We start from the raw sequence: 10,335 nt of genomic DNA, 5'->3' as shown, positions 1-10,335 counted from the left end.
CCCCCACCCCCCAGCTGTGGGCTTTGTTTCTCCATCTGGAAACTAGGGGTGATGTTATCACTGCCGACCTCCTAGGGTTGTTGTGGGACTTCGGTGAATAAATAAGTGGTTGATGGCACCGAGTATGTACTGGGGGAATGGTCATTAATAGCCCAGCTTGGCTGGGGCCCAGGGGGTGAGGAGCTGTGGGAGACACATCTGCCACATTGAGTGGGAGCCAGGTCTAGAAAGTCCTTACATGTGACAGTTAAGACATTTAGACTCCACCCCACAGAGGCTGTCAGGGGAAGATGAATCTGACCGTGAATGGAGGAGAAAAGACCGCAGGGAAGTGAGCCCAGGTGGGTGAACTGACCCACATGAGCAGTCAGGGACTCATCCTGGAACTAGGGCAGTGACAACAGGAGGGAGAGAGAATAGATGCAGAATTATGGGGACAGAAAAGTCCACAGGGAATGGGAGCAGGTGTGTGACCGGTGCTGCTGCGCATTGAAACAGGAATGTTACAAAGGGAGCAGGCGTGGTGAGGCTGACTGTGGGGCCTGAGGAGGAATGCCAGGTGGTGATGCCCAGGAGAGGGGATGGCGCCCTGGAGCTGGGGAGTGGGGCTGCAGCTGGGAGATGCAGGATGGAGGGGGACAAGTAGAGTCGGAAATGGCTGGGAGCGGTTGAGGATGAAGCAAGGCAAACCCCAGGGAGGCTGGTCAGATGGTGGCAGTGGGATGCCAGAGGAGGCATCTGTGGGTTGCCCCTGAGCAAAGTGCTGGACTCCTGAGGACCTCAGCCATTGGTGGTGTGAAAGGCCCTGGAAAAGCATTCAGGATGAGGCGGGAAGGACGGGGACAGAGAAACAGAACAGGCTGGGGATGCAGAGTAGAGCGCAGGGTTAGGACCCACTCTTTTAAAAAGTTGAGGGCAAAAGAATGAAGGTGGGTGAATTTCACAGACACAATGTTGAGCAAAAGAGGCCAGGCTACCAGAGTGTGATTCCATGTATATGTAGTTCAAAACAAGGCGAAACTGCTTTATGGTGATGAAAGCCGAGAAAATACTGGGTGGAGATGGTGATTGGCGGGGAGGGAGCTTTCTGGGATGCTGGGAATGTTCTGTATCTCATCAGGCTGTGGCCTGTGAGCTGTACACTTTGCCACATGCATGTTACACCTCAACAAACAGACAAATTGATGGACTTAAATGAGGGCAGGAGCCTGGGCCGGGTGCGTTAAACCCTTCCTGCTGATGTGGAAGGAAGGAGATCGGTTTCCGCAGACCCCGCCCCTTGGAGAGAGAAACAGAAGAACGTGTCCAAGTTCTCTGTGCCCTCAACTGCGGAGGAAGGGGAGGCAGGTGTCAACCAGGCATGACAGGAATGCACGGTCCTTGGCTGAAGCTTCTGCGTGGCACTTTCAGATGCGCACGGATTCTAACCGGATTGTCAACGTTTGTAAGGTTTAACAATGCGCCTCTTCTTTATTTGTACTACTTTCTGGCTAACAGCTTTAAAGGAATAAAATATTAGGGCGAAGTATCTATTTGGCTGATACATTTGTCTTCTGTACAGTATGCCTTTGTATATCACATGTACATTATGAATATATACCCATATTTCTATTACGTGGAAGGACTTGTTCCTCCTGGTCGTCCCTGCCTCGTGATGGTGAAGATGTCCAGCGTTTGTTTCATGATTGAGGCTATTCTGCTCTCGTGAACTTCCTACACCCCTTTTCCCTAAAATTCCTGGGTTTTCTGTCGGTTCCGTAGAGGGGCGGACATAATAGCTCGAACCTTAGTCTTCACCAGCCATGCTCTGGGTGTTCCTGCAGCTCCAGCCCCACGTGCTGCCCCGTGCGGTGGCTGGAGGTTGGTCAGCTCACCTCCCAGGGTAGCGTCTTACTGGTCCATTGTGAGCTCCGGAAGCCTATCCAAGCGCTTCCCCGACTCGGGGTCCCTCAGTAAACGTGTGCCCCATTAATTTTTGCCTGAAATACTCGTAGTCCGATTAACTACTAAGGGGAGAAATACGAAAGCTGTAACCTACAGGCCCCAGTGGCCTAATGGATAAGGCACTGGCCTCCTAAGCCAGGGATTGTGGGTTCGAGTCCCACCTGGGGTACAGTCATATTTTTGACACTGAAAAATTCTCTCCACTGCAGCTCGATCTTATTAAAAAAAAAACCCCGAGTGCACGGGACTGGAACACCGAAAGGTTCCCCAAAGCAAAGCTCCCAACAGCGACACCCACCCCCTACTTTTCTACACTTCACAGCCGACGCTAGAGAGCAGGACTTGTCCTGTAGGTGCAGCGTGTTCCTAGGACCCACCAGGCCCGCGAGGGGATGAAGGGGGCGAAGGCAACAATGAGCTGGGGTCGGGGAACCGCGTAGACACACCCTGATCGAAAAAGCGAGGGGGCTGTGAGAGCGGGCAGGGCTCCAGAGACCGCGCGGCCCCAACCACGTGGAATGGAGCCCCTGGTTGCCCGTGTGCAGTGCGGCAGGGTCAGCACGTTTGCGAATCAAAAGTTACCTGTAGCAGGTGGCCACGTGCACCACCCCAGGTGGGACTCGAACCCACAATCCCTGGCTTAGGAGGCCAGTGCCTTATCCATTAGGCCACTGGGGCGAGACAAAACACCTTATCCACGTGGTCCATTGTAAAGCTCAACAACACGTGCACAAACTACGTTTTTTGTCGGGCCGGCGGCCGGAGCGTGTATCCCTAGACCCGAACTTAGTACAAGTAGCAGAAAGCCAACTAGACAACCAGAGGGTACACCCGCCGGGCTACGCGGAAAGCTAAAGAGTAAGACGAAAAGATTGGGAGGTACCAGCTGAGACCTAAGGGCGCCCGGCGGCGCGCAGGTCCAAGGAGATGAGCGAGGTCCCCGGAAGGCGAGCGTCTGCGGGCCAAGGGACTAGGAGAGGGGAGAGGAGGGAGGCCAGTACGATGCCGATCGGGATTGCTATGCCCCCAGCCACGAGCCACCGCTACCGCCCCCTCTGCAAAAAAAAACAAAAAAAAAAACCAGAGCCGACCACGAAGGGACTCGAACCCTCAATCTTCTGATCCGAAGTCAGACGCCTTATCCGTTAGGCCACGCGGTCCTCGTGCTGAGTGGGAAGCAATGTGATATTCAGGTGTAACTTCCTCGCAGGTGGCAGCGGCAGCTCAGGTGACTAGTGCCGGGGAACAGTGCCGGTGCTGGGGTACAGGCTGCATGAAAGGCGGGGCCAGGATGCAGTCTATGCAGCCAACGTCTGTGCGGTGCGTCCTTATATCCCTCAAGAAGCATCGCCATGGAACTCAGCCTTTACAGGGCATGTGTGGTACAGCGAGTAAAATGTCTGACCCTGGCTCAGGAGGTGGAAGGTTCTAGTCTTCTTCTAAGGAGAGGTCAGCACACTGTGTTACACCTCAAACCTTAACCTTTTCCCTTGGACCTCTGCAGTCTTCCAACCCACTCTCGGTTCTGGACTGCAATCCCACTGAGCGATAACCTTGATTTTTTGACACCCGGAGCTTCCGGGATGACGTCATTACGTAGCTTAACACGTCACAGTCAAAAGGCAAATAATCGCGCGCCGCCTGCGTAGTGCCCCAGTGGCCTAATGGATAAGGCACTGGCCTCCTAAGCCAGGGATTGTGGGTTCGAGTCCCATCTGGGGTGAGGTAAATAAGCGCTGACTAAGTTTTTTTTCTAGACCCCAGATATGGTAAAAACAAACAAAAACCTTGCCGTCTATTTTGTCTTTTTTTTTATAGCCTTTTCTGTATGTGTTGCACAGGGGAGCCTCGGTAGCAATTATCTTACTCTTTTTAAAAAGTGTATTTTTTTTTTTTATTGATTTCAGAAAGGGAGAGATAGAAACATCAATGATGAGAATCATTGATGGGCTGCCTCCTGCACGCCCCACACTGGGGATGAGCTGGCAACCCTGGCATGTGCCCTGACCGGGAGTCAAACCAGGACCTGGTTCATAGGTCCACACCACACCTGCTGGGCTTACCCTTTCTTTTCGATCAAGCTGTACTGTGCACTTTGAAAGGTATGATCAAGCTGTACTGCACTTTGGGGCCCTACTTCCTGTTGCTTCTATGAGTTGGTATCCACTCATCTGGTGAAAGGAGTGTGTTCTGTGAGAGACCATCACTGACTGTAAAGTTAATAGGCAAAACCCTTAGCCCCTAGTCTCTCCCTGCCTCCCATTGGGTGAAAATGCTGCCCAATTCTATGCCAAAGATTCTGCTGTGGGCTGTTCCCATGGAGATGGCACCCACAGTTCTGTGCAGGAAAAAAGATGGCACTCAAATCCTCTGATCCCAGGAATGTTTAAAAAGGGGCTATTAGCTCTAGCTGGTTTGGCTCAGTGGATAGAGTGTTGGCCTGTGGACTGAAGGGTCCTGGGTTCCATTCTGGTTGAGGACACATGCCTAGGTTGTGGGCTTGATCCCCAGCTGATCAATGATTCACATCATTGATGTTTCTCTCTCCCTCTCCCTTCCTTTCTGAAATCAATAAAATAAATTTAAAAGTACATTAATAAAAAGGGACTATTGAATATGTACATTTATGATTTTCATACTTTCCTGTATACGTGTGTATCATTTAGAAAAAAAAATTTTTTTAAACTACAAATCTGGCCAGAGATGATTTTTTTTTTTAAACCTTGAAGCCCATAGCTCCTGAGGAGTATAGCTGGGCTTTCAAGGTTGAATATCTCACATTATGTGCTGTGTTGTTTGAGATTTTCAAAAGTCCTTGACTCAAAAAAGTTTAAAAACCAGTTTCTTGTGCTTTTGTAAAAGAAACAACACACGAACAAAACAAAGAATTAGAAATACAGAATTCTCCTCTCTTCTCCAGGGTCATCCAGAATTCTTGTCTCTACTCCAACCCAGTCACCACGTGTCATGGATGCTACGTTAAGGCATCCCTCTGGCTCCCAAGCCTGGCCACAGAACTGGAGCACTGGGGGCTCCTCTGCACTATGAGAGACACTGATCTTTTCCTGTTTCAGGCTTCAGTTCTCCCTGAAACCATCCTCTAGGCCAGCCGTGGGCAAACTACGGCCCGCGGGCCGGATCGCCCGTTTGAAATGAATAAAACTAAAAAAAAAAAAAAGACCGTACCCTTTTATGTAATGATGTTTACTTTGAATTTATATTAGTTCACACAAACACTCCATCCATGCTTTTGTTCCGGCCCTCCGGTCCAGTTTAAGAACCCATTGTGGCCCTCGAGTCAAAAAGTTTGCCCACCCCTGCTCTAGGCTCTGCCTCCAAGAAGCTTACATTCTAGGGAGAGAGAGGACAGTAGAAGACAATTCAAAATAGAGGGCAATGGGAAACTACTGAGTAGTCAGAGAAGGCCTCTGGGTAGAGAATAGCAAACTTATCATTGGCAATGTTGTCACCTTCAAAGGACTTTATATATATATTTATGTTTTTATTGATTTTAGAGAGCGAGGAAGGGAGAGAGAAACTTCAATGTGAGAAACATCAATCAGCTGCCTCTTGCAAGCCCCCTCCTGGGGATGGAACCTGCAACCCCAGCATGTGCCAATACAGCCACGACTTCAAAGGCCTTATTTAATGTCTTGGCTGATACACTACCTACCTCATAGGGCTGTTTTGAGGAGAAGTGAGATATTTATCTAAAGTGATTAGAATAATTCTTAGAACATAGTATATGCTTTGTAAGTCTGATCATCATTTACTAATATACTAGGTTGGCCCTATTATCCGAGGTTCATGTGATAACCTCCTAGGCTAGATGTGAACCCTGAAGGCTCACATTTTTTCTCTTTCATTTACAATGAATTCATATTAAGGCTCCTCTAAATCCCAAGCACAGTGCTAAGCCCTGGAGAATAGAAATATGACTAAGGTATAGTGCTGGCACTCAACAAAGAGTCTTCTGGAATCCTCTAGATCTCCATCTTCTGGGATTAAGAGTATAACCTGACCATTAGACAACTGAACCCACATACACCTATGGCTCACCTTTCCATTTTAACAAAAAGCCCACTTCCAGGGAGGTCACCTCAGAGTTGTAACTATCTCAACTGCAAAGGAGCAGACACACACAGCACCATCTGATTATTTTTAATGTCCAGAGTTTAAAATACAAGGAGCAGAGCTTCCTCTCAGACTTAAGTTTATAAACTCTCAATTGGCTTGTGAGGCCAGTAGGGATACTTGTTTTGTCTAATTTGGTTTCCGGGAAGACTTCATTCAAATCCTCAATGGTCATCTGGTCAAATGGAATTATGTTCCTCATCTTCTCCAGCTGAAAGGAGGGGAAACATGTTAAGGTCAGCAGGGCTGCAGAGATGCAAAAAAGGAACCCAAGGCAGGTTTCTGCCATTCGGTGGAAGAGAGGAAACATATCCCAAAGGCCAAAGGCTATCCTTACCTCTTTCTCGTATTGCTCAATCCTGGTCTTTGAGAGAGACACAAACTCAGCACAACTTTTCACCTTTAAAAGAAGGGAGACATTCTGTTTTGGATCCAAGTTAAAGTGTCCTGACCCTGAGGCTCCCAAGGTCTCAGAAGTCCTGGAGCCAGACCACTGCTGCTTTCTCACTCTCTACGGAGAATCTGTAGCTGCCATGACTACTGGGGGAGCTGGCTTTGGGAGGCAAACTACAGCAGCTTATGATGGCGGGACCAGGGTTCTTCAGGAAGGGACTCGTCTAGGCAACCTGCAAAACGCCCATGTTTAGGTGCTGGGTGCGGAAGGGTCAGGACAAGCTGCCTGACCACCTAGCCGGACTTCTCCTTGGCGGAGCCACCTGCACTCCACTTGGCCTTCAGTACTTCCAAGCGCACTGGGTCATTTCCCACCCAATTCCAACTCCTTAATTGTTCGTAACAGCTTTTTTTTAAAAAATTATTATTGTAACAGCTTCGTTGAGGTATAACTGACATACAATAAAATGCACATATTTAAAGAACCCACTTGATCAGTTATGACATATGTATCCACCATCGCCACAATCAAGAGAGAACAAACTGATCAGCCCCCTCTCTCCAATTACCAGCCAACTTCCGAGGTTGCATTTTCTAGAGTTTTATTCTATTCCTCCTTTTAGTTCACGCTACTTCAACCTAATGACTAAGAAGAGCCATCAGGAGTTAAGAGCATTTTGGAATAAAAGAGTCTCAACTACTTACATCTTCTTTTTCTTCAGCATCCACCAGGGCACTGTACTTATCCTCTGGCACAGGAACCTTCAGGGCACTAAACTATAAACACAGGCACAGGGAGCTGTTGTTAATACACCCAGGAGCTCCAAGCGGCTAATCCTTAGAGATCACCTAAGAACACATTCTCCATCCCAAGAAAAAGCCAGGATGAATCTAGGGTGTTGGAGTGGAAAGAACATTAGACGGGGAAAGGGATCTCAGGTTCTTCTCAATCCTGTCACTAACTAACCGGAGTTGGTTAAAGCTCAGTTGGTTAAAGCGTCATCCCAATATGCCAAGTTGTGGGTTCAACCCCCGGTCAGGACACATACAAGAATCAGCCAATGAATGCAGAAATAAGTGAAACAACAAATCAATGGTTCTCCCTACCAAAAAAAAAAAGAGGGGTGGGGGAATCTCTTAAAAGCTTGTAGCTCTAAAGAAATTCTGATTTCTCTTTTAAGTGAAACCCTATCGGACTTGGTGGAACTAATGTTTGCATAATGGAGATGGTCTCCCTAGAACGTCCCTGGGAATCTTTTTAAAATCCTGATTTCTGCCGAAACCGGTTTGGCTCAGTGGATAGAGCGTCGGCCTGCGGACTCAAGGGTCCCAGGTTCGATTCCGGTGAAGGGCATGAGGCCCAGAAATCAGGATTTTAAAAAGATTCCCAGGTGATTCTAATGTGCAGCCAAGGTTGAGAACCACTGCCCGCACTCAGCACTGCACCTGGCACAGAGTAGGCCCTTGATAAGTTAACAAGAAATTACAGCTTGTAAATTACAGTAAAAAAATAAAAATAATAAAAGCAGAGTAGAGAAAGGAGGAAAACAGGGGAAGGGTAGAAAAGATATCAGTTTATTCCAAAGGAGACAGGTGGGGGACCAAGAAATAATTGAGGAGAGGAGTGGAAATGTGTAACTTGACAGCCCTCTGGCTCCTTGAGTAAGGCTATCCTGTACTGTTTCTTTGGACAAAAACCATTCGAATAAACAGACCCCGAATTCTCTGCATGCATTTACCATTTAACTCTACTAACGTGAGACCTTTGGCCACACCCACCTCACCTGAGCTTCCTTCAGGATCTGAGTGCTAATACCACCCTCTTTCCTTGCTGTCATCCCGAGAATGTAATTATCTGCCGTCCCCGCTCTTCCCACAAGCCACGTTACAAGACCAGCGCTTTAGTGGCCTGAAGCCTCACCTTCTTCTCAAAGTCATCTACTAAGCCGGCCTTCGCCACATTGGCCTTGTAGTAAGCCCAGTCGATAGCAGGTGGTTTCTCGGGTAGAGTAGCCAACCTGCTCACACGGAAAAACAAAAGTTATGGTTGTTCTATGAACAACAGAAAATTCACACAGTAATTTCCCTGCTCCTTATTCCTACGGCCTGGATGTACCATCACACTTTTCTCTAGGTGGGAAAGCATAGGGATGCAAAAAAAAAGTTACTTTCATTTGGAAAATACATGGATTTCTTTATACTTTTCAGAAGAGCACCAGAAAGTCATGTGTAGCTCCAAATCACTGTTTCGTTTCCACATTCAATGGCAAGTCAAAAAACTCCCTCTCGGAAAGGGACTGACCCGGAGAGAACCAAGATGGAGGCGTAGGTAACTGCCTGTGCTTGCCGCCTCCCATAACCGTATCAAAATCACAAGTAAAATACAGAACAACCACCATTCAGAACCGCCTGAAAGCTGGCTGAATGGAAGCCCTACAACTAGAGAAGTAAAGAAGGCACACTGAGGCGGCCTCGCTGTGTGGCCCTCCGTGCGCTGTGCACCCTCCAGGTAAGCAACAAAACCAGCCTCAGGCGCAGCTGCACTGAATAACGACCCTGTGCCCTGGTGCCCGCCAGTCAATCAGTGGAGCCCACAACCCTGAAAGGACACACCTGGGAAGCTGCTGAATATTCCATTAGGATCCTCCCCTGGGACCGCCCCTAAAATCTCCGCCCTTAAAACCCTCAGGATGGAGGACCCAGTGCCTCTCCAGGGAGCAAGCCTGTGCCTTTCCCCTGCCCCCTTCCCCTCCAGCCCCACCCCAGGCACCTTACCATTAGCCTCCTCACTCCCAAGCTCCCAGGGCCCTTCCTATACTCTGGAACTTGTTTCTTAAGCCCATTTCTTCTAGGAATTACTTCTTCTACCTCCAGGATTTACCAAACTGTTCTCTTCAAAAAAAAAAAAAGAAAAAGAAAGAAAGAAAAGGGACTGACCTGGAGGTGAGGGTCTCATTCCAGGATTTCAGGGTGTTAGCAACGGCCTTCTGGTTTCGGGGTATGATCTCCCCAAAAGCTACCCAGTCAATGGTTTTTAGAGCAAGTTTTCGCCCAGCCATCTTGAGATCCTGGAAAATAAAACAGGTCAGATCAAAACTGGGCTCTTGGAGAGAATCCTAGAGAGGCCATCTTGGCAACATTTAAGTCTTTCAGAAACGGATCCGCGTCCTCCGAGTGCTTGGTGGACGTGCTTATAAAGAAATCAGGATGACTGAGTGAGAAAAGGACAGCGTAGCTCTTCAAATTCAAGGTGTGCAACCTGACATGTAAGTATATTCTCTTCCCCCTAAATGCTCCTCCCGCTGTTCTCCAACTCCTAACTCTCCCTAAAAACCCCAGTTCTCCAGTGTTTGTCTTCCACGTACCTTTGGAAATATTGAAGTCATACTTATGCCTTGCATTAAAGTTAAAAATGTAATTTAAATGCATTTCCACTCAAACTGTGTTTTATTCACTGACTCTCCAGTGCACAGAGCTGACACATACCCAAGTTCCCACAAAGGCTTAGATAGAGCAGGCTCTAATTCCCGCCTGGAAAGAGAGGGTGTCATCAGCCCTGCTTACCTCAGAAAGCTGTTGCAAGTATCAAGTGAAATGGTGCACATCAACTTGCTCTACAGTTTTCTACAAACTTAAGAGGCTCTCTATGCCCTCCCTATCAGATCGGCACCATGTCTGCCCTTCTTACTCCTGCCTGATGTGTGCCCTGCAGCACCAGCACACACTCTTGAGTATACTGGCAACACCCTAAATATATATATGAATGTGAGACAAGAAGGAAAATGATTACAGCCTTTTTGTTTTTAGTAATTCTTTATTGTCGAAAGTATGACGTATATCTCCCTTTTCCCCCCACTGGCCCCC

The 10,335-nt window shown here is 48.1% G+C and overlaps 2 protein-coding genes and 4 non-coding genes across 6 annotated transcripts in view; 3 read left to right on the top strand and 3 right to left on the bottom strand.

The window, feature by feature from the left end:
- ICT1 (immature colon carcinoma transcript 1) overlaps positions 1-3,496 on the top strand; it is a 14,503-nt gene extending 11,007 nt beyond the window's left edge. The window contains exon 7 of the mRNA XM_014531749.1: positions 3,449-3,496. Coding sequence (XP_014387235.1) covers positions 3,449-3,496 — 48 coding nt within the window. The remainder of the gene's footprint in view (positions 1-3,448) is intronic.
- Positions 2,041-2,113, top strand: TRNAR-CCU. The gene has a single exon. It is a non-coding gene; the product is annotated as a tRNA-Arg (tRNA).
- Positions 2,550-2,622, bottom strand: TRNAR-CCU. The gene has a single exon. It is a non-coding gene; the product is annotated as a tRNA-Arg (tRNA).
- Positions 3,032-3,104, bottom strand: TRNAR-UCG. Its single transcript has one exon. It is a non-coding gene; the product is annotated as a tRNA-Arg (tRNA).
- A 98-nt stretch (positions 3,497-3,594) lies between the features above and the next one.
- On the top strand, positions 3,595-3,667 carry TRNAR-CCU. The gene has a single exon. It is a non-coding gene; the product is annotated as a tRNA-Arg (tRNA).
- Positions 3,668-6,089: 2,422 nt separating this feature from the next.
- The window catches only part of ATP5H (ATP synthase, H+ transporting, mitochondrial Fo complex, subunit d), a 5,437-nt gene continuing 1,191 nt past the window's right edge, over positions 6,090-10,335 (bottom strand). The window contains 6 exon segments of the mRNA XM_005884300.2: positions 6,090-6,202; positions 6,205-6,289; positions 6,416-6,478; positions 7,177-7,248; positions 8,393-8,489; positions 9,409-9,539. Coding sequence (XP_005884362.1) covers positions 6,159-6,202; positions 6,205-6,289; positions 6,416-6,478; positions 7,177-7,248; positions 8,393-8,489; positions 9,409-9,530 — 483 coding nt within the window. The 5' untranslated portion in view covers positions 9,531-9,539 and the 3' untranslated portion in view covers positions 6,090-6,158.

The sequence above is a fragment of the Myotis brandtii genome, unplaced genomic scaffold, assembly GCF_000412655.1.
Source record: "Myotis brandtii unplaced genomic scaffold, ASM41265v1 scaffold825, whole genome shotgun sequence".
Lineage (NCBI taxonomy): Eukaryota > Metazoa > Chordata > Mammalia > Chiroptera > Vespertilionidae > Myotis > Myotis brandtii.
This window is presented reverse-complemented; position numbering and strand designations above follow the sequence as displayed.